Source organism: Triplophysa rosa, linkage group LG7 (assembly GCF_024868665.1).
Source record: "Triplophysa rosa linkage group LG7, Trosa_1v2, whole genome shotgun sequence".
Classification (NCBI taxonomy): Eukaryota; Metazoa; Chordata; class Actinopteri; order Cypriniformes; family Nemacheilidae; genus Triplophysa; species Triplophysa rosa.
Window position 1 is genome coordinate 21,459,425 of NC_079896.1, and position 23,054 is coordinate 21,482,478.

Here is a 23,054-nt window from a genome sequence, read left to right on the forward strand (position 1 = left end):
TTATTTTATTTATTTATTAGAAGAAAAGCACAGTTTAATCACAAATGTTTTACATAGGTCCATAGAGTGACAAGATAATGATGTAAAGGAAAAACCTTTCAGGCATGCGTAAACTCTTTTGTTTTTCTGACTCGTGACGCGGCGCGCAATGGCAGTTGGGTGATTTTGCCTTTCCACTTCCGGCGAAGTGATATGTCGATGTTCCATGATTCCCTACACCGTTCGCAGTTCCCTTCGAACTGAACATGTTCGCTCCCTTGGGATTGGAATCTCACTTAAGATGGCGGAACACCCTGTGAAGTCCACTTCGCAGTCCACTTAAGGCCAAAGGGAACGCACCTTCGGTGAGTCGAGAAACAGGAAATAGTGTGATTGTAACAGTTTCTAAAGTAAAAGCTCCCTGTAAAAGGAACCTCGAGGATGTGACAACATTTCTATGACAGTCATAGAAATTGTGAACATATGTCATTATGCTGATATGTGTTCTCAGTAATGTGACGTTAATTTATATTAGTCTATCTTGGAAAACTGAGAAAAGGAGACTTCGACGCAAAAATGAGCAAAAATACAGGTAAGTTAACGTTACAGTTTCATCCTTTCAAATCGAAAGAGAAAATATGTTTACTTTGTACAATACCTTGTGTTTTTAATGAATGGATTTAACGTTAAACACGAATACATATGAACATTTATAATGACCGGTAGATTTGTTAAGTTTTACATTTTAAAATGTTTCAATCGATTGACATGGACGAGTTCGTATTGTCTAGACTAGAGCTTAATGAATATAGATTGAATTACTGCGTGTGATCACAAACTTAAACTTTTTTTGTTCAAACTGTCACTTAACAATCAGATGTGGGAAGTTGGTTACATTCAGCTGCGATGTGAATGTTCGTCTGACTGAGGCATGCCTGACCCTTTCAGAATGAAAAGGTGGGCCATGGTTTTCTTTTCTTTTCAAATTAAAGGATTTATTTGTTTTATTGTTTGAGTCAAATAACTACAACTCTTTATAAACTAAAAAATACTACATAAACAACAGTGTTGTGAATCAGTACACTTGATTTGAATCATGTTTGTTCTGTAGGAAGCTGCAAATTTAGGGGGAAGAAATATGTCATTTTAAAAAAGTAACGTTACATGGTTTCGTATTTACATTTATGCATTTGGCAGACGCATCTATCCAAAGCGACTTACATTGCATTGTCTTATACATTTGTTTCTAAGTATGTGCAATCCCCTTGGATTAGTGATGTTACGTTCTGTGCCGAGGCTTCGGAGCGTGTGTCGCTAAAAGCTCCCGGAAGCTTTTAGTGAAGCGCGTATCGAGGCTTGTATCGCTTTAGACCACTTACGGCATAGATGACGTCTGAAGCCTCGCTTCCGCCTGAGTGGTTCAGTAAGCGGTTCGAATCTTGCCGCGACATTTTGACAGCTATATAAACCAAGTACCACAAGCACATTCACTGCCCTCTGCCCAGTTAAACCCAGACACTTTCCAGTTTTAGAAAAATAATATTGCCCTTCTGCCTATTATGACCAAATAATTGATTTACACACATTTGATAGCCCCATTCATTTCAGGCCAATACGTTTATTACAAAGTTATGTTATACAATCATTATATACTACCAGGAAATTCACATTATAAATAGATTAGTCTGTGGAAATTGATTTTTTTCTTCACCTATATTTCTACGCCTTAACTGGCGCAAAATAAAGTGTATCAGAGAGCACATATGTAATGTATCTGCTTGTTTTACACTCTTTGGCCACCAGGTGGTATTGTGAGCAAATGAAGCCTCGAGCAATGAACCCTTTTGTGAACCACTTGGCTGAAAAGCTTCAATGCTTCATGGGGCTTCATCTCGCCACCACTACCTTGGATCGAACCCACGACCTTGGCGTTGTTAGCGCCATGCTCTTACCTGATCTACAAAAGTCTTGGGATGTAACAGGGTGAAAGCATCTGCCAAATGCATAGGATGTAAACGCGTTACGCCCTAAATTACTTGTAAAACTCGTGCCTGTACTAGGCTGGCTGGACTGAGGGTCATTACATGCATCAATTTGTTACATATAACATTTTCTGTGATTTAATTGACAGATCATTATTTAATAGATAATACAAATGAAAGTATTTCACTTTTAAATATTTTAATTGTTAAATATTTTTGAAGGGGCCCAAGAAAAATCCCCCTAGACCCAGCCCTGGTAAATCTCTAAACTATAATCTCTGTATTTTTCTTCTGTTCTTTAGGGTTGATCTTGAACAATGCAATCAAAACAAGAACCATTCAAGCAAAGTATTCGTCAAAATAAGTGTTTTCTTATTGATACTTTACAAGAAGATCCCGACTTCATCTTGCAGCATGTGCAACAAGATGAACTCATCACTGACCGTGAGTACCGCCTCATAAATCGGCAAAGAATAGGGGGAGAGGATGTGGTCATCGCCTTACTTGATAAACTTATGGGCAAGGGGGAGGAAACCTGCAAAAAATTCATAAAGCTTTTGGAACGGGATGAGGTATTGGAGACTTTTCCAAATTTGAAGAATCACCATATTCTTGCTACAGGTAAATTTATCGAGCAAGCTCTTCACCTTATGATTTGATTAATCTCTTTACTTAGTTGTCTGTTTGGATGTTTGGGAATGATTTATATGTTCTTGCTTTTCAGACAACCCAGTTAAAGATATCTCAAAGGTGCATTAATATTTTTAAAATATATTTCTCCTCCCTTTTGTAAGCTGTTTATTTAACATGTATACACAGACAGACAAATATACTTTTATACATAAATGACGCAATTACAAACCAAGATTCTTTTGTTGATTTTGTTGATTTTTGTTGTTTACTCATTTAGCTCAGCATTGATCTTCAAAAAAAGCTTCACAGGATTTATAGGGAGTTGACCAGCATTAATGTTGATCAGCTGAAATTTCTCTCTATGGATCTGGTTTGTAAAGAGCATTTGGAGACCGTGAGTGATGCAAAAGACTTGTTCTTTCGACTAGAGGAGCAAGAACTGCTTGATGATGGACTACTCTCTGAGCTGCTATACAAGATAGGACGTCTTGACTTGCTTGTCATCATTGACACATCAAGGGAGCAGGTGGAGAGGCGTCTGCAGGCCTGTAGAGACCCTAATAAAGGTGTCTCAGCTTACAGGTATGAGGAGTCTTAAAGTGATAAAGTTCACCCAAAAATGGAAATTCTGTCATCATTTACACACCCTCTTGTCATGTCAAGCCTTTATGACTTTCTTTCCTCCGCAGAACACATAAGAAGATAGTTTGAAGAAAGCTGGTAACTGAACAGCACTGGCCCCCATTCACTTCCGTTGTATGGACACAAAACCAATGCAAGGGAATGGGGGCCAGTCAATAACATTCTTCAAAATATATTCTTTTGTATTCTGCAGAAGAAAGGAAGTCATAAAGGTTTGAAATGACAAGAGTGTGAGTAAATGATGACAGAACTTTTATTTTTGGTTGAACTATCACGATTTCTCAGTGAAGGAGACTTTGTACCTATAGTTTAAATTCTCTGTTGAGTTCCATTAGAGAATTAATGACAGGTTCAATAATAAGTCAAATTGTTATCAAAGCAATTTTTTTACACACCTAATGTGAAATCTACACAAATATATGGTTACAGTTGATAAACGACCATTTGAGGTTCCCCAAAGGAACCAATTTTTTCACTACAGAGAACAAGACAACAAATGTTCCGTACATTAAACGTTTTTTATTTCCAAAAATATTGTCAGTAACCGTGATATTACAAAACATGATTATCAATATTATGTTAATACAACATGATAATAACGTACATTTTGATGATACAACATGATAATAACGTGTAGTTTGAGTGTGATTCCTTGGCCAAAAAGAGAAAACTAAAAAAAGCTAAATTAAGGATAAATTTCACTGATAGCATCGTGTTCATTTCTTTACAACCTTTTAGCAAATGTAACACTTTCAAAACCTCTCTGATACATGCCGGAATTAACATATACTTTAAAAGTGTTTAGTAACATTAAAACATTAATAGTATTTATTAACATTAAAACAGCACTGTTCCAGGTGAGGTGGGAAATATCCTAAATCAGGCTCCTACTGTATTTTTCTGACTTTGTGCTTTGTTTGTCCCTAGATACATGCTCTATGGATTGTCTTTAAGAATTACAGAAGAAAGCCTTCATCAAATGAGGTTTCAATGGTCAAAATGTTCAAAAACACAGCTCGGACCATATCCTGTGAGTACTAGGCTACATTTTAAAAAGTCAAGATCTTAAGACACCAACCTGGATTTGTTAGTTGAAAAATGAAAATAAGATCAGTTCTAACAAATAGAGACATATAGTACAAAGTTGCCACTAACATCAGCGTTATGTATGTGTTAATTCTATACAGTCATTTCTAGACATTATGATTGATATGGAAAATCAACAGAGACTTGGAGAAGACAATCTGGAGGAACTGCACAACATTCTAAGTAAATGTGATCAACAGTTGGCCTGCAGCTTAGAGAAATTCAAGAATGGGCACAGAAACCAGGAACAGGGTCATGAGGTAAATATGTGGCACTAGCAATATGCATATATAATATGTGAAAACACAGTTCTCATACATTTTCATTCATAATGAGTTTTAAATAGTTTTACATACTTTTACCTGTCTATTATTTTTATGCTTGTTCTACAATCAAAAAATATTTATATATAAAACATATATAAATACTTGTTTATCCAAGACATAAAAAAGGCCTTTGTACTGTAATATACTTCATTGTACTGTAATAGTTCTGCATTCTTTTACAGGACGACTACTATCCCGTGACCCAGCGGCCTTTAGGATACTGTCTAATCATCAACAACTTCGAATTTTCTCCAACGAGCTTACGTAACAGGACTGGCACAGATAAAGATAGAGGTTTTTCATGTAACTTTTTGTGTATAGCTATACTTTATCACTTCTCAAATGAGCCTCATAAATTCTCTCTCTTTGTCTCTTTAGATGATCTTACCAGAGTGTTTCGCAACATGCAGTTTCTGGTTGAGGTGCGAAACGACTTGCAAGGTCCGGATATGTTGAATGTGATGAAAGAGTTTGCAGAGAAAGATCACTCTAGAATGGATGTTTTTGTCTGCTGCATCCTCTCCCATGGGGCAAACAGCACTGTGCTGGGCACAGATGGCCAGCACATCCTAATCCGGGATCATACATTGCCTTACGCTGAAAGCCACACACTTGCAACCAAGCCCAAGCTTTTTTTCATTCAGGCCTGCCAAGGTTCAAATATGGACAGAGGAGTGTGTATGGAGAACAGACAGGAGACTATTACAACAGATGGAGTATTTGAAAAGGATGCTCAGATGGTTGTTTCTAGTATTCCTCTAGAAGCTGATTTTTTAATTGGAATGGCCACTGTAGAACATTATCAGTCATTCCGGAACACCACAGAAGGGTCCATCTATATTCAAGAGCTCTGCAAACAGCTGGAAGAATGTTGCCCCAGGTGAGTTTGAAGGGTGATGTCAAATAAAGCATACTTAAATATTAATGAACATTGTTTTTCCCTTCAGTAGTTTGGAATTAACTTTCCTGCATGTTTCTCTCACAGAAAAGAGGATATCTTGTCCATTCTGACAAAGGTGAACTGTAAAGTGAGCAAGAAAATACTGAATGGTCATAAGCAAATACCTGAACCTCGGTATACCTTAACCAGGAAACTGGTACTTCCCTGGACTGAAGTTTCGGATCACTAGAATGACATTGTGTCTTTCTACTTTGATGCTACAAAAGAATGTCAATCTTATTGTTTTTGTCAGTCTGGTTGAATGTTTGTGATTATGATATTGATCTATGACTATGATGATATTTTTGTTCACTGGACACTTTTTACTATGGCCTCTTTACTATGGAATATCACCCTTTTGTTTGTGTCCTCCTACTTTTGATAATAACATTGCTGCAATAGTAAGTATAGCAAATAGTAAGTATAGCCCCAGAGTGCAGGCTGGACGATGGGGCAGGGCAACACATTTGGAAGGTGGTACAGATCCATGTGTGTGGATGGCATTTGGAAACTGTACAAATGGAACGCGGGTTTTGCAGCCTGTTTAGAAATAACACATATGTAAAAGACGGAGAAAATATCACATTCTTTAACATTTTACACCCGTTTTTTTTGTTCACGTTTTTTTTCACATTACTCCTATTTAAGGCAAGGACATTACATTTATTGACAACAGTGTGACCGTATGCTGTTGCCTATTAATAATATGTGTTGTTATAAACCATTTGCATTTTTTACATTTAAATTTATGCATTTAGCAGAATCCATAGCTTTCCAATCTATACGTTTTTATCAGTTTGTGTGTTCATGGAATCGAACACACAGTACGAACAACATATCAATATCAGCGTTATTCATGCTGTATATCACAAGTAATATAATGAATGACTACAACTATTTCAATTCAGCATCTTTTTATTCGTGTATCAAAACTTATTGAGCCAAAAACTGAAGTTTGGCTAGACACAAAGCAAAAGTTGCTGTCAAATGCAGCTTCCTCGATGGAGAACACGTGAAGAGTTTGAAACTCCTTTTTTTAAACAAATTCTAATTTCATGTTTTTTTATTGTGCATTCCAATTAATATGAATCAAACTGCAGTTGGTTTGCTTTGATTTAAGCCATAATAACTCAGGAAATACAGCTAACTAACACAATAAATAAACATGATAACATAATAAAAATATATGTATTTTTTTAAACGGAGACTCTTCATATATATACACATAACACACTGCTCTAGTATCACTTGCGGTAGCTTGTTGATATAACCAGAGCAGTTTGTGTGCGTGGGTATGAATTTCTTTAATGTTTGCTAGGAACCCAAACTTTGCTTTATTGTTGACATTTCTACTAAATGGAACTTTCCATCCTTGTTCGTTCTCTTATTGTTATAATGTTGTTTATTGTCGCTGTTGTCTACTTCGTACTTCCTCGTTTCAACCCGTCCAAAGCGTCACACTTGTCTAAACCAATAAGCTGTTCCTAATCATGAACCAATGAAAGTTGAAGTTGGCGGGGCGACAGAGATACGTTGGGGGCGACACATGTTCCGCCGTACCGCCGCCTCGTCTCTGGGGTACTTGCGCGCTTCCTCTCCGCGAGTGTCTGCGAGGGAATCTTCAAATCCAATGTGAGTGTTACATAATAAAACGTAACATATTCATAAATCAAGCTAAATAGTTAAGAGATTTGCAAAATAGTTGTTGAAATAAGTTGAGTAAAATAGCTACATCTAGTTTACCAAGTTTTATTGCGATACAGAGAAAACGAAAGCAAAAATGTACAGCCACTTAAGTTAACGTTAGTAAGTAAAAGAAAACCTACTATGACCGATAGATTGTTGAATTGTAATGTTTTATCGATTAACTGAAGAAAGAACAATCAACGTTTAAGTATATTGACTTACTGTACTGAACATGCTATGCCTACCGATAACTTGCCAACAAACGGGAGATCTTTAATTCTCTCACATCTTTTATATTTTCCAGCTAACGTTATTTGGCGTTGAGCTATGGCCACGAACAGTGAAAACCGTGAACGAATTCGTGAACATAAAGTCTTCCTAGTAGAAACTTTATGTGAAGAAGCTGACGTCATCTTGCAGCACGCGCATCAGGAAAAACTTATTACCCCGCGGGAATACAGGAATCTTAAAGATGTCAGTAACAGAGAGAAGATGACCATTGACCTTCTGGACAAACTCATGAGCAAGGGAGAGGAAACCTGCTCCAAGTTCGTACAGATTGTAAGACGGGGCAATATATTGGAGACTTTTCCATCATTGGTGGGTCATGCCATCATTGCGCCTCCAGGGAAAATACAAGGTAACAGTCCACCATGATCCCACCCGTTCACCTGCTGTTTTAATCCTGCTCCGATTGTCTTGTGGTGACCTTTATTAAATATGTGCATTTGTTTTACAGATCAGGTAACATCAGAGGTCACTTTCATATTCTGAAGATTTAAAGTCAGGTAAGAAAGAGACAAGTATGTTTAATAATTGTATACAAATGTATTTCTGTCTGCATATTTCAGAGCAGGCCATACACAATAACACACATTCCACGTGGTACCTGCGTAATCATCAACAATGTACATTTTCCAAGCATGACGGAAAGGAGGGGATCAGATGAGGATCAAAGTTTGTTTTATTAAAACATTTTAAAATACATTGGTATTTGGTAACTGTCTTTTTGATTCCTAAAAATGCAGCTGACTTTGTATAGTAATAATAATAATCATCAATCTTACCTTATTAAAAAGATATTTCTTGTATTTTTCCCCGTGCGTCAGAGTCTCTTGACAGAGTTTTCCGCTGGCTGGGGTTTACGGTGTTAGTACAGAGAGATAAAACCACAGCACAAATAAAGGATCTCCTGAAGAATCTGGGCAAGACAGTGAATGGTGACTGCTTCATATGCTGCATCCTCAGCCACGGCAACAGTGATGGAGTCTATGGAACCGACGAGAACATTGTTTCTGTGGATGAAATACGTGAACCTTTCAATGGCATTAACTGTAGTAACCTAGCTGGCAAACCCAAACTGTTTTTTATACAAGCTTGTCGTGGGAGCAAAATGCAAAATGTTGTTCAAGTCCAAGCAGATGATCCAGAAGGAGGCGAGTCAGAGCTGGAGGTGGATGCTCAAAGCCTGTTAGTCTCAATCCCAGATGACTCGGATTTCCTCATTGCCAGATCAACTACTGACCATCACGTCTCTTTTAGAAACCCACTGAAAGGCTCCTGGTTTATTCAGTCTCTGTGCCAGCAGCTAGAGACACATTGTCCACAGTGAGTTTGAACACTTTTCCCTTAACTTGCTCCATTATACAAAAAAGTGATTGCCAAAATATAAATAGATTTCTGTCACAAAGATAGACCTGTGTAATATCAAACAATTATTATGTAATTATGATTGATACGTAATTTTTTAGGGGAAATGACATCCAGACAATACTGCTCGCTGTGAATTCTGATGTCAGCCTTGAGGGGGTTACCAGAAAACAGATGCCTGTCCATGAAGTTGCCATGAGGAAGAAACTGATTCTTCATGTCCCCTGTGTCCAGTGAAACACTGCAAAGTCCTGCAGTACATGTGAAGCTTCTTATGTCATTTATACAAGTATTTTTCTTAAATGATTGATGTTTTCATTAGTTCTGTTTTTAGTTAATCAGAAACAAATCTTAGATTCCCTTTTATCTTTAATGCAAACACAATTTAAACGATTTTGTAAAAGTAAATAAAAAAATGGGGACCAAAGCTGTTAACATGAAAGCAGTCATGGGCCGTGGAACATCTTCATTTTTTATTTTTAAACATTTTATTATTTCCTTTTAAAAATGTTGCTTGAGATGTTTTTCTAAATATCTTGGACAAAACTACACAAACTTTTCTATTTTTATATGCATTTACTGTATCTATTAAAAAAGTCTACCAACTGTACTGTACTATATTAGATATTGTAGTTTTACATCTCCAATAAACAACATTCAATCAACACAAACATCATTGGGTAAGACTAAAAACTGTCAAAAGTCTTCAGGAACCAGAACATTTTCACAGGCAGAGTCAAAAACAGTCTACACTCTTTAAGAAAAATGGTTCTAAATAGTACCAAAAAAGGGTTCTTCGGCTTGTAACAATAGCAGAACCCTTTTTGGTGCTATATAGAACCCTTTTTATGAGGTTCCATAAAGAACCCTGCCTTGAAACGTGCTATATAGAACCTCAGTGGTGCTATAAAGCACCCTATCTTTATCAAAAAACAGGAGGGGTTTTAATTTAGGTATTTTTGTTAATTAATTCATTTATTTTTTATAGATTTTATGATTTTCTATTTCCGTTTTACCTTATGAAAACAATAAGCCAGACATGTAAATCAAGTAATACTTTTATTTCCTACTGGTCACATCATTAAATGTCATGCAACATTCAATATATTTGTACATATTAATACCTTTCACAATTTTGCATCGTTGCAAAGCAGCTTTACATAAAAAAAACATACTAGCCCTAAACAGAGACATAGGAAAAAGTAAAGAAATAAGTTATAGCTCATTTTAGCACAAAAGCAGTACAAATGTGAGAACAAAAATTTATAGAAATAAAAGTATATATATAACCAGGAAAATTATAAATACATTTATATGTAAACTTCACTATTTAAAGTTAACTGGTCAGCAAGATTATACAGCAAGTAGTGCAGCCAAATCAGACAGGCAATACAATTATTTAATCTTATATTGTTTTCTGTGTTAAGTGGCAGATAACTACAACCATTATTTTGAGTTTTTGAGTTTCTGGCTAAACAAAAGTAGGGTCTGGCATGGGGCTCAAATTTAAAGGCCATGATCATCGCAGATTCCCACCACTTTCCATCTATGGCTGTGGACATCATCCTTACATTTACATTTAGTCATTTAGCAGACGCTTTTATCCAAAGCGACTTACAGATGAGGGAAACAATGGAAGCAATTGGAACAACATAAGGACAAGAAAAAGCATAAGTGCAATAAAAGAAAATTGGTCTCATATAGCCTACCACAGTACACAAAGCTAAGTTTTTTTTTTGAAAGAGTAAAAAAGAGATAGAAGTCAGAACTGATCAGACAGGCATTGACGGAAGAGAAGTGCTTTCAGACGGTTCTTAAAGATGGCTACAGAATCTGCTGATCTTGTAGCAGCGGGCAGATCATTCCATAAATGTGGAACCGATGCCGAGAAGGTACGTGAGAGAGATTTTTTACCTTTTTGGGATGGCACCACAAGACGTCGTTCGTTTCCTTGAGCATCAGGCCGAACCAGAGCTGTGTCTTTCAGGTGTTTTCAGGAGCCTGAAGATGAGACATGGAGACAAAGCAAGCTGATGTTAGTTTAGAGGTCGCTCTCATATGTAAAAATGATGTCATGGCAGAAGTTTGGTTGAGCTGACTCCTGCAGTATAAACATGTTTATGGTAATGAAGATAATGATTGGCTAAAGATTCATTCGTAAATTTTGATGACTTACCTTTGAATGTGTCACTGAATTTCTCAAAAAAGTCAGACCTGCAGTGGTTTAGAGCTTGGCTTATGTACATATAAAAGTAGTATTAGAACACACAAAACATCATTTCCAAAATTATTTTAACTGTAAATTGCTATCATTTTAATGTGGAAAGGATATCAACTTTAAAAGAAACATGAATACTTCACCTTTAAAACATTAAGTATGACACAGTTGTCAGACTTCTGAGCTGAACTTCTACTTGGTTAGCACCGCGAGAAATACCCGTCTCTTCCAAGTTCACTCCCAGCACAAGGTCATATACGAAACTTTGAAATATCAATAAATAAACCTAAATACAAGTAAATAATGATTGATGCTAGGATAATATTGTTATTTGTTTTAAATATTAAGTAGAGTATATACATTTTAACTATCCTAAATAATTGGTAAAGCAGATTCCCATAAATTACATAACCATAGAATATCTTAAAAAACCATAAAATATATGATTAAAAACAGTCTGAAGCTTACCTGTGGGGTGTGTCAGTCTGCAGGCACCTCAGCAGGACTGTTAAATCAGGACTTTGATTCAGGACAAACAACCAATCAGGAGGCAGCTTCTAAATAACTGATTTACTTTAAACCAAAAAAGGCGGGAATAAAGAACCCTTTTCCAATACAAAGAACCATTTCAGCTGAAAAGGGGTTCTTCAGAAGAAAGAAAAAGTGTGTACTTTTACACGGTTTTAGCAGCAAAATAAATGTAATGTGGCCCAAACTTAACTTCCAGTAGACCTCCGCAAAGAATCAATAACTGATGAGTAGTATTAATAATTAAATATGAATATAAATGAATTATAACCAAACCCAGACCGGAAGATGGATATTATGTAGGTGGACTGGACTCCTGTTTTAAGAAAAAGATTATAGATTTAAGATGCAAATTGACAGAAATTGATTAATAAAAAAAGATCTTAACTATCATTGTTTACTGCTTCAAAAAGTTTTGGTTTGAAGGCAAAGTTTCTCAACTTTGTTTTTGTTAAATTTCTGCTTCAAAGTACAGCCATTTTGATTTGTGTTTTAGTTAAGAGAGGTTGTGGCTGTAGCCCATTACTCACTAGTGGGCAGTGTTTTTTGGCTTGCTTTAAAAAGAGATAAGTTTAGTTTAAAAGAACATGAAATTAAGTGTTTAGAGTATCTAATAAGTTCCAAGAAAAGTGGCATTTAATATTACAAACAGGTCTCTAATTTTGGAAAATATTACAGAAATTAATTTGAGAAAAGTTTATAATGAATTACTTAGATGATGAAGTAATGTTATTGTGAAAATATCAGCTTAGTGGTTGAAAGATGTGTGTGGCTTCCATTTAAAGCTTCATGTTATTTGCTGATTCTCTTATTTGCTGATTCTCATCAGCTTCATTGGTTGCTGTGATAAAGTAATACGTTCTTTCAGAAACGTGTTTATTGTCTTAACTGCTGTCAAACTTAATTTGCTAAAAAGCTCTATTCATCTTCTATTCATTACAGAGGTAAAACTTAATGAAATATTTAATATAAATTCATACATTTATGTTTAACTATATTTTCACTCAGAGATATGGACCATCAATAACAATGTTTTACTTTATACATTTTAACGTTAAATGGTTTAATGTTTTCTGAACCCATATCAGTCTAGAAGATAAATAAATAGTATCAATAGTATGTGATTATATTGAACTGATTTCTAAACCGGGTTCTGTATATCAAGACTCAATCTGTCGACATCTTCAGTGCATTAAATTACAAGACTGTTAAATGAAAGAGGAGCTAACAGCAAATTCATCTGATAAGTTCTAGATTTTGTCAATAGATTGAGACAGTGTTTCATTTCAGTGTCATGACATGCTATCTTAGAAAATCTTTTACACTCTCAGCATCTGGAAAGAATGCACTTGTCAAAAGATTTAATAATGTCTGTAATTTTGACATTCCAATCATAAATTGTGTCCTCACAGCTTTGTTCCAATACATTGGGAATCAGGATAATAACAGTGGCACTATCAGTCGAACTGGACATTTTACAGATGTTTTAATATACTTATAGTACGCTTATTACTCAGACATAAATTGTCCCTTAGGGTTTAAACCAACAAATATTCAGTTACCGGCCCAGATCTTTTAGAACTGCTAGGTCACCCTTTACTCATCATTGTTTATACCCATGTAAACATCCTCAAAACTCATTTTTGTTTTTTTTCTTCAGGTAATCGGGGCAAGTGTGACTGAATATTGTGGCCAATATTGACATCACATAAAGGATAATGTAAAGGAGGGTCTTGTATCACACTGAATGGGCTTATTTCGCGATAACAGCCGGCTGCTTGTACATAATCCCGCTTCTTACACGGCTACTTAACATATTAGAAAAAACTGGACATGAAATGTGAATTTGAAATATTTTAATAGCAAATTATTACCAAATGCAGACCTTCCGCAAGGAAAAGCCATTTACTTTCGGTTTTAAAGAAACGACGTTCGGATGTCAAATCATTTGTAAATATAATGTCATAAATGTTATTAAAAGACATATTTATATTTAATTTGTCAAAAAAACCTGCCAAAATTATTTGCCCTATGCAGGTTACCGTGCGTTATTAGTTTTCAGCGGTTGTTATCTGGGAATAACGAACCTGCAAATGTTGCGACTGGCCAATCAAAATCAAGCATTCCAACGAGCTCTGTAATAAATGTATTTAATATGATTACTCATTGAATGAAATAATATTGTCTTTTAACACTGGATTCAACTAAATAAGAATCCGCCATCAATATGCTCCATTACTCCTGTGTTGTACGTGTGTTTGTCGCGTTCACAATGATGCTACGGCAGTAGAGGCGGCGCAAACCATGATGATAAGTTTATAATCCCCACCCACTTTGAAGCGGTACTAAACTGCTGTGGAAAAGCAAACTGAGCCGAAGTGAAATGAGCTGTACCAAGCCGAGTCGTACTAAACCTGACGGTACCATGTACGGCTGTGTATCGCCAACAACTTTACGATACAATCCTGATACAAGGCCACGATGCGATACATATCCCGATACAGGTCAATTTTTTTATTACATTTACATACGACAGATTTACAGCAAAATATACTTGCAGAAAACTGCCCTTCATAACTACTTATCAGTTAATCTGACAAATCAATGCATAAAGTAGCTTTGAGAATGAGTATAAAGTTGCAAAAGATCAAGTCCTTATACAGAGACCCTTGTTTCTAAAACAGGGTTTCTAGGCTACATCATATGTGTGCATGTGTTTTACAAATAGACTATATGTCTAACGAATAAATATGAATATATGCATTGACGTGCAGTCAGAGTAAATAGATTTAATTAAATAAGAAAGTGTTGAATTGAAATAGATGATGTATTTCTTTCTAGATGTCAGATTTCTAGATATAATATTATTAATGTATGGGTGCTGTAAGATATAAGCAGGTCTTTGTTCTTCACTTTCTATTACACGCACATTTAGTATCGGTCTTCCACATCTTACTTTTCAGGAGGCAGGCAGATGTATCGATGTACGCATCGTCAGGAGCTCATGGCGATGTGTCGCATATCGATATTTTGAATACAGCCCTAGTACCATGCAGTGGAAAAGCGCCATAATGCGCTTCCTATTTTCACTACTCTTTGCATTCATTTAAAGGTGCGATGAAGTGGTGTTGTTTATTGTTTTATACTGTTGTACGAGGTCTACTTATGACGTTCGAGTGGTTTTTACATTCAAAAACATCAAAATCAATAAGTAATAGGCTATTACCCAGGTTTTGAGGCCAGCTCGGCAAACGCTCGGTTTTAATGGGCGTGCCGCATTGAAGACACTTGGAAGTAAACACCCACCGCTTTGATTGGATAGCAGTTTGCGTAGTTGGAGCCTTCTGTGAATTTGGTTCGAGACGTAACGTTAGGTTACACATTAGCACCATTCACAGTTTTCGCAGGGCATTAGTATTATCTGGAGACCTCCTGTGATTTATAAATTACCTCCCCACATCAGTATTACATGTGACGCATTCGCACGGGATGATTTTACTCAAATTTACTGACTTATTTCCCGGATGTGATGGCAAGGCTTTGCGTATAGTTTGTATAGCCTATACTTGTATTGCGTTTAATGACATATGACCGTACCTGTCAGCATTTGAGACCCGTGATCGCGAACCCGACAAAAGATCACCGCGATCGCGGGTCTCAAATGTTACGAGAGTTTCCATGATAAATAAACAACGGGAGACTCCCGGTAACTTATGGATATGACCCAGCACCCGAAATAATACCAAAACACTTCAAACAGCCTCCATTATTCGCAAACGGTGGATAAAACCTTGAAAAATGATATATGAGCCCGCCAAATCACAGAGATCCTGATTCGCAAGGGTTTAAGATTACAGAAAACCTCTGCATAGATCAAGCGATCTCTAACAAAGCAATAGTGATGCATAGTACAAAAATGTTTTACTCACATAAGATTGCTGCGCCATTCCTATCGGATCCAATATGGACGGCACAGCACTGCTTTTTAATTTTAGTCTCTCTACAAATCCAGTGCCTTGTTCACGAAGGAATCCTCGGAGAAATGAAACGAACAAACGCTCCATGTTTTTCCCACATGAGCTGGAACGTCTTTAAAAATAAAATATTAATAATAATATCGGAATCCGAAGGAAGGTTATGCAGCGACTGTATTCTTACAAAACCTGGGATGATCTTTAACGACATGTTTGTTTATTGCTTGCTCGCTCTATCTGGTTCTGCGCCACTGGTTCTGTCATGCGCAAACCAGTGGGCGGGGCTGGAGAAGTAGTCGTTGATATTCTTTCTGTGGAGGCGGTGTTCAACCTATCAATGTCGTCATAGATAGGTGCATTCCAGAACCTGGCGTTAGCTGGGCCTGGTGTCAATAACAGATGTAATCTCAGTAACAAGGGCGTTTTCAGTTCTGACACTTACATGATGTTCACGTGAATACGATTCCCTCTTATATAACAAAAGCTCGGGTTAAAATTGTGATTTTAATTCATCGCCCCTTTAAGACTTTATTTAACTCGTTGAAGACTGCTTGCAAAAATACTAGACAAAATGTGATTTCTGGTATAATCTTGTGTGTTTTTGTTCATTCAAGCACGAAAGAGAAGTTAATACTGGTGCGCTGTCTGACAAATTCTGACACACAGCCTTTAGCCCATGTGTACACCAAACGGGACCGCTGCTGCGTTGCGCAGTGTTCCACAGCCAGAAGCTGTCAATCTATACTGGATGTGTCAATACAACCATTTCAAATCACGCATAAATAGTTTAAAGGTCCAGTGTGTAATTTTTTGGAGGATCTATTATATAATATACATTACTATGTCTTCAGAGGTGTATAAAGAGCTTACACAATGAAGCGTATGTATCTACGTACACCACGGCTCCCCTTACATGTAATTTGCCATGTTCTGTCAGCAGTCGTGGTGTTTCGAACGGGAGAGGTGGAGTGAGCGGTTGGTTCCAATTCGCAACCTTGCCGCTAGATTTCACTGACTGGACCTTTAAAGACCTTTATACAGTATGAATAAGAGCAGGATGATGACAGAAAAACGGATGTTGCATTAATGGGGTTTAATTTTTTTAACGCGTTAATCTGAAAAAACGAATCGCATGCATTAACGTTGACAGCCCTAATATATATATGAAGTGTTTGGTTCCTAAATGAGATAACACCGTTTTTCAATTTTTTCAAAAATCATGTTTTTTATTATGTTATCATGTTTTTATTGTGTTAGTTAGCTGTATTTTTTGAGTTATTATTTAAAAAATAATAACTGGAAGTGCTTCTGGATCAGTGTTTACATCTTATGAAGTGGTCTATATATATTAGAACTACAACTAATATGGCAGCACTCCAGCTCTACAAATCTCAAATTTGAATCTCATTGATTCCGAGCTACATCAGAACCAGTGAGATTCGACGCTGAAAGCAGCTTTGTACAAGACAGAAAGAAAAACAGAATGAGGCAAAATACAATACACAGTGTCATAGAAAGAGTACGAGCATTCTAATAAAGCAATGTTCATGAAATTTACAGAACCCTAAACTAAGCTAATATCAGAAGTCTCCCATTGAGCAAGCCAACAAGGCACAGTGGCGAAGAACCAAAAAACCTCGGGAGAAACCAGAATCAGCTGGGAGGGCCAGGTCTCCCCTGACGTGTTACAGCTGCATTCAGTAACTTTGATTAAAAGTTACTGAGTAAATGTTTTGATTAATGGAGAGAGCTTATTAGTAGTGATTTATTAATTGTCCATTTGTTTGAAGCGGTTTAAATTAAATTTTGTTGGGAATAATAGATTTTGTGACCGATACCAGAGGAATATAAAGGCAGGGATAATAAAAGAGGCATAATGTAACTGAGTGCAGCTATAACTTCAAACTGCTGTCATGAAAAGTATTGTGAACAGTGTTGGGGAAAGTTACTTTTAAAAGTAACTAGTTACAATATAGAGTTACTCTATACAAAGTAACCAATTACGTTACTTGGGTACTTTTTATGGAAAGTAACTAAAAGTACTTTTGCTTTATATTTCTCACCTAACTGATGCTCATGCTAGGGATGTGCACGAATATTAAAATATTCGATCCGCAATAACTATTCGAATATTAAAAATGCTATTCGAATATTCCTATTTTTCATAAGAATAAAACTGCTTCACCACAAGGTAAAGTTACCGTTACAGAAGACCTGAGTCACATCGTATTTAAAGCTTCTTCACTTCTTCTGTAATGATTTGTAATGTACAGAAAAATCCTAAATCTTTGTTCACTCAGATCGCAAGCTAGTTTAAATATTTTAAATTTACACGCTGGATGCCTGGATCGCGTTTTATGCTCGGCTCACATCACCATATTAAAATGTTTCAAAACTGGTGAGCCACAGAATTCGTTAACATTACTTACATTAGGTATAAAATATCAACGTAATATTAAATGATTAACAATAATTCATTTATTACCATTACTTGTTTGCAGCGGTTGTTCTTAGTAAATTCATATTCGTTCGTTAAAAATATATTAAGTAATGCTAATTTCAACAACTTGAAACATGAAAATGTACATTTCACTGCAACAAATGTTAATGAATTTGGCCTTAACATAAGACTGGCACCTTTTTCCATATCTAAAAGCAAGAATTTTCCTTCTAGAAGTTCAAATAGGGTCGTCGCCTGTAAATAAATTCGCACGGATGCTTTTTTTGTTTGTTTTAAAACGCGCTGTGATTCCTTACCTTAGTTGAAATCAATAGGCCTACCTTATTTATTGATGCAAATCCAATGCAAAGTTAAACAAGACAGACACTGACCGTGAACGACAAAGAAAACAAGATTTATATGCGTTCTGATCAGCAGAATATCTTCCTCAGATGACGGTCATGTAATCAGGGAATCAAGCGCTATGGCTCCGTCNTGTCAATCTATACTGGATGTGTCAATACAACCATTTCAAATCACGCATAAATAGTTTAAAGGTCCAGTGTGTAATTTTTTGGAGGATCTATTATATAATATACATTACTATGTCTTCAGAGGTGTATAAAGAGCTTACACAATGAAGCGTATGTATCTACGTACACCACGGCTCCCCTTACATGTAATTTGCCATGTTCTGTCAGCAGTCGTGGTGTTTCGAACGGGAGAGGTGGAGTGAGCGGTTGGTTCCAATTCGCAACCTTGCCGCTAGATTTCACTGACTGGACCTTTAAAGACCTTTATACAGTATGAATAAGAGCAGGATGATGACAGAAAAACGGATGTTGCATTAATGGGGTTTAATTTTTTTAACGCGTTAATCTGAAAAAACGAATCGCATGCATTAACGTTGACAGCCCTAATATATATATGAAGTGTTTGGTTCCTAAATGAGATAACACCGTTTTTCAATTTTTTCAAAAATCATGTTTTTTATTATGTTATCATGTTTTTATTGTGTTAGTTAGCTGTATTTTTTGAGTTATTATTTAAAAAATAATAACTGGAAGTGCTTCTGGATCAGTGTTTACATCTTATGAAGTGGTCTATATATATTAGAACTACAACTAATATGGCAGCACTCCAGCTCTACAAATCTCAAATTTGAATCTCATTGATTCCGAGCTACATCAGAACCAGTGAGATTCGACGCTGAAAGCAGCTTTGTACAAGACAGAAAGAAAAACAGAATGAGGCAAAATACAATACACAGTGTCATAGAAAGAGTACGAGCATTCTAATAAAGCAATGTTCATGAAATTTACAGAACCCTAAACTAAGCTAATATCAGAAGTCTCCCATTGAGCAAGCCAACAAGGCACAGTGGCGAAGAACCAAAAAACCTCGGGAGAAACCAGAATCAGCTGGGAGGGCCAGGTCTCCCCTGACGTGTTACAGCTGCATTCAGTAACTTTGATTAAAAGTTACTGAGTAAATGTTTTGATTAATGGGGAGAGCTTATTAGTAGTGATTTATTAATTGTCCATTTGTTTGAAGCGGTTTAAATTAAATTTTGTTGGGAATAATAGATTTTGTGACCGATACCAGAGGAATATATAGGCAGGGATAATAAAAGAGGCATAATGTAACTGAGTGCAGCTATAACTTCAAACTGCTGTCATGAAAAGTATTGTGAACAGTGTTGGGGAAAGTTACTTTTAAAAGTAACTAGTTACAATATAGAGTTACTCTATACAAAGTAACCAATTACGTTACTTGGGTACTTTTTATGGAAAGTAACTAAAAGTACTTTTGCTTTATATTTCTCACCTAACTGATGCTCATGCTAGGGATGTGCACGAATATTAAAATATTCGATCCGCAATAACTATTCGAATATTAAAAATGCTATTCGAATATTCCTATTTTTCATAAGAATAAAACTGCTTCACCACAAGGTAAAGTTACCGTTACAGAAGACCTGAGTCACATCGTATTTAATGCTTCTTCACTTCTTCTGTAATGATTTGTAATGTACAGAAAAATCCTAAATCTTTGTTCACTCAGATCGCAAGCTAGTTTAAATATTTTAAATTTACACGCTGGATGCCTGGATCGCGTTTTATGCTCGGCTCACATCACCATATTAAAATGTTTCAAAACTGGTGAGCCACAGAATTCGTTAACATTACTTACATTAGGTATAAAATATCAACGTAATATTAAATGATTAACAATAATTCATTTATTACCATTACTTGTTTGCAGCGGTTGTTCTTAGTAAATTCATATTCGTTCGTTAAAAATATATTAAGTAATGCTAATTTCAACAACTTGAAACATGAAAATGTACATTTCACTGCAACAAATGTTAATGAATTTGGCCTTAACATAAGACTGGCACCTTTTTCCATATCTAAAAGCAAGAATTTTCCTTCTAGAAGTTCAAATAGGGTCGTCGCCTGTAAATAAATTCGCACGGATGCTTTTTTTGTTTGTTTTAAAACGCGCTGTGATTCCTTACCTTAGTTGAAATCAATAGGCCTACCTTATTTATTGATGCAAATCCAATGCAAAGTTAAACAAGACAGACACTGACCGTGAACGACAAAGAAAACAAGATTTATATGCGTTCTGATCAGCAGAATATCTTCCTCAGATGACGGTCATGTAATCAGGGAATCAAGCGCTATGGCTCCGTCTTTGTTGCGGGGTATTTTTTAGGATCTTAACAGTCGGCATGAGGTATCAAGCCCGTTTACTTTATTTATTATCAACATTATACAATAAAGACAGATATTCTTATCAGATCTGGGTTTTGTTAGGAGTTAGAGAAGAGCAGCGCATTTTCTCCACTGTCGGCTTGTTAACCGTCGGCTTGTTGAACAGACTTTCACCAGAGTAAAATAGACCTATATGCTTGTTTTTCGTATCATGAACATGTAAAACAAAATAAACAAGATAACCATATACCACAGATATACGTTGGGTTTTGTTCGTTTTGTTTTGTCTGTTTTCTTTTTGTATTATACCGTTCCGCGCAGGTTTAAATGCAGTTTTTATGTATTTTTCTATTTTTTCAACATAAAAAATGATATACAGGATATAATATTAATGCATTATGAATATTTAATGATAATAATAAGCTTGATGTGAAATTGTGACTAAATAAAAATGTAACAAATTACGTCTTAATTTTAATTTATAAACCAAAATAAATAAACCAATATTCGAATATTCGTTTATATGAGCTCAAATATTCAAATATGAAATTATTGAAAAATGCCCATCCCTAGCTCATGCTTTTCCAGACTTTGCTGTTTTTTAGTGTTTAACCCTGTAATGCATTTAACAATCATGTATAGCCTATAATTATTTATTTTCTTTAAAAAGCACATTTCAAATATTTTCTGACCAGTAGCTGTGTATGCCATTCAAAAGATTTTTTAAGCAGAATTATCAGCACAACTAAGCATGTTTAATAAAGTTATGTTTGAGGGAAAAAGGCAAAATAGAGTTTTGAAAATGGATATAGCCTATATCCTTGGGGAAATGTTTAGGGTTGACATATTGCTTTAGGGTGGCACAGAAAATATCAAGACATACATGTACAACTGTAGCACTCTTAAAAGAAATGGTTCTATTTAGAACCAGAAATGGTTCTATCACCTGCTTCATATATGGAACCCCAAAATGGTTCTATATTGAACCAACTTAATGGGTTCAATAAAAAGAACCCCAAATGGTTCGTTGAATCCAAGCTAAATGGTTCTTTATAGAACCATTAAAGGTTCTTTATTATTATGAGTTATTTATTATTGATAATAAATTATAGCCAATCCAGACAATTCAAAAAGTTTATATTTATTCATTTTATTATGCAAAAATATAAATATAATTTAAAATCACATCTCTGTACTCTGTATTAGACAGAAAAACTTTAAGTTATTTTACATTTAAAATGTTTCATTACATTCAACCATTTAGTTTTAATAATTTCCATTAAGCATTTTCACATTTTAATAAACATACGCATAAGCTTGTTTTTGCACTGCATGTACATAAACAAACACATATTTTAAAATTGCATCCCTGTATTAAACAGCTAAACTTTACACTTTAATTACATTGCATTCAACCATTTTGTTTAAATTATTCACTTTTTTTATAAACATACATAAGCTTGTTTAAGTACAGTACTTAACTTTATGCATCTCTGAAATGAGGAAAAGAATCACAATGCAGATAAAAACAATTCATGAACAATTAAAACATATTAAATAGCACTACAATTTACACAAGTTGATTGTACATTTTTAGTACAGGTATTGGTGTTCTTGTGTCGTGAGGAGACTTAAGTTTAAGCAAATATTTTTGAATAAAAGTCATTGTGTTCTTAATGGCAACTGAACATTGAAAAGAAAATAGACCGCAAACAGGCATTCCACAGCCTGTGTCATGTCAATGTCTGCCTCTCTTATGATGTTCACGTTGTCCATTATAATGCTGACACTTTCAGCTTTGAGGGTATCAGGAGAGCCGTTAAACACTATGGTTGGTGTAGGACCTTTGGGTTCCTGTAAAACAAACATGAACCGTTCCTTTATTTAAAGTCAAGTGACTCAAATGTAAATAAAACTACAGAAGACTATACTTACAATATTTACACTGTAGAGGAAGCTGGCGTTTTCTTTAAATAATGCTGGCAATAAAATGAGTGCAGCACTCCTAACAAGACCTACAAACAGATACAAATTATTGTACATTAGGTACAGAAATCAACTAAAGGGATCGTTTACTCAAAAATTAAAATTCATTCACTCACTCTCTTGTAATTTCAAACCTATATGGTTTTATTTCTTCAGCAGAAAACAAAAATAATATATATTTTTAAGAACGTTGGTAACTGAACAACGCTGATAGCCATTTACTTCTATTGGACACAAAACCAATGCAGGTCAATGGGCACCGTC

The 23,054-nt window shown here is 35.6% G+C and overlaps 2 protein-coding genes and 1 long non-coding RNA gene across 8 annotated transcripts in view; all 3 read left to right on the plus strand.

The window, feature by feature from the left end:
- Positions 1 to 23,054, plus strand: part of LOC130556430 (uncharacterized) — a 49,123-nt gene that overhangs the window by 18,303 nt on the left and 7,766 nt on the right. The window lies entirely within an intron of this gene.
- Positions 170 to 6,789, plus strand: LOC130556426 (caspase-8-like). Of its 5 annotated transcripts, none has more exons than XM_057337429.1 (10): positions 170 to 344; positions 857 to 936; positions 2,264 to 2,582; positions 2,686 to 2,711; positions 2,872 to 3,176; positions 4,164 to 4,266; positions 4,424 to 4,582; positions 4,831 to 4,942; positions 5,027 to 5,528; positions 5,634 to 6,789. In XM_057337429.1, the coding sequence occupies exons 3-10, from the start codon at positions 2,279 to 2,281 to the stop codon at positions 5,776 to 5,778; spliced, it is 1,656 nt and encodes a 551-aa protein (XP_057193412.1). In that variant the 5' UTR covers positions 170 to 344; positions 857 to 936; positions 2,264 to 2,278; the 3' UTR covers positions 5,779 to 6,789. The 5 variants fall into 5 exon arrangements, with proteins under 5 accessions (XP_057193412.1, XP_057193414.1, XP_057193411.1 ...); XM_057337428.1 differs by lacking the exon at positions 170 to 344 and adding an exon at positions 357 to 571; XM_057337431.1 differs by lacking the exon at positions 857 to 936.
- On the plus strand, positions 7,087 to 9,621 carry LOC130556429 (caspase-8-like). Of its 2 annotated transcripts, XM_057337439.1 has the most exons (6): positions 7,087 to 7,220; positions 7,579 to 7,914; positions 8,014 to 8,231; positions 8,384 to 8,744; positions 8,817 to 8,882; positions 9,026 to 9,621. In XM_057337439.1, exons 3-6 carry the CDS (start codon positions 8,198 to 8,200, stop codon positions 9,159 to 9,161), a joined length of 597 nt encoding a protein of 198 aa, XP_057193422.1. In that variant the 5' UTR covers positions 7,087 to 7,220; positions 7,579 to 7,914; positions 8,014 to 8,197; the 3' UTR covers positions 9,162 to 9,621. The 2 variants fall into 2 exon arrangements, with proteins under 2 accessions (XP_057193422.1, XP_057193421.1); XM_057337438.1 differs by having other exon boundaries at positions 8,384 to 8,882; positions 9,026 to 9,614.

Coding starts and splice junctions, on each gene's coding strand:
- LOC130556426 (XM_057337429.1), top strand. CDS start 2,279: ATGCAATCAAAACAAGAACCATTCAAGCAAAGTATTCGTCAAAATAAG. Junction 2,583..2,685: donor TCACCATATTCTTGCTACAG/GTAAATTTATCG, acceptor CTTGCTTTTCAG/ACAACCCAGTTAAAGATATC. Junction 3,177..4,163: donor AAAGGTGTCTCAGCTTACAG/GTATGAGGAGTC, acceptor GTTTGTCCCTAG/ATACATGCTCTATGGATTGT.
- LOC130556429 (XM_057337438.1), top strand. CDS start 8,198: ATGACGGAAAGGAGGGGATCAGATGAGGATCAAA. Junction 8,232..8,383: donor GGGATCAGATGAGGATCAAA/GTTTGTTTTATT, acceptor CCCGTGCGTCAG/AGTCTCTTGACAGAGTTTTC. Junction 8,883..9,025: donor CTAGAGACACATTGTCCACA/GTGAGTTTGAAC, acceptor GTAATTTTTTAG/GGGAAATGACATCCAGACAA.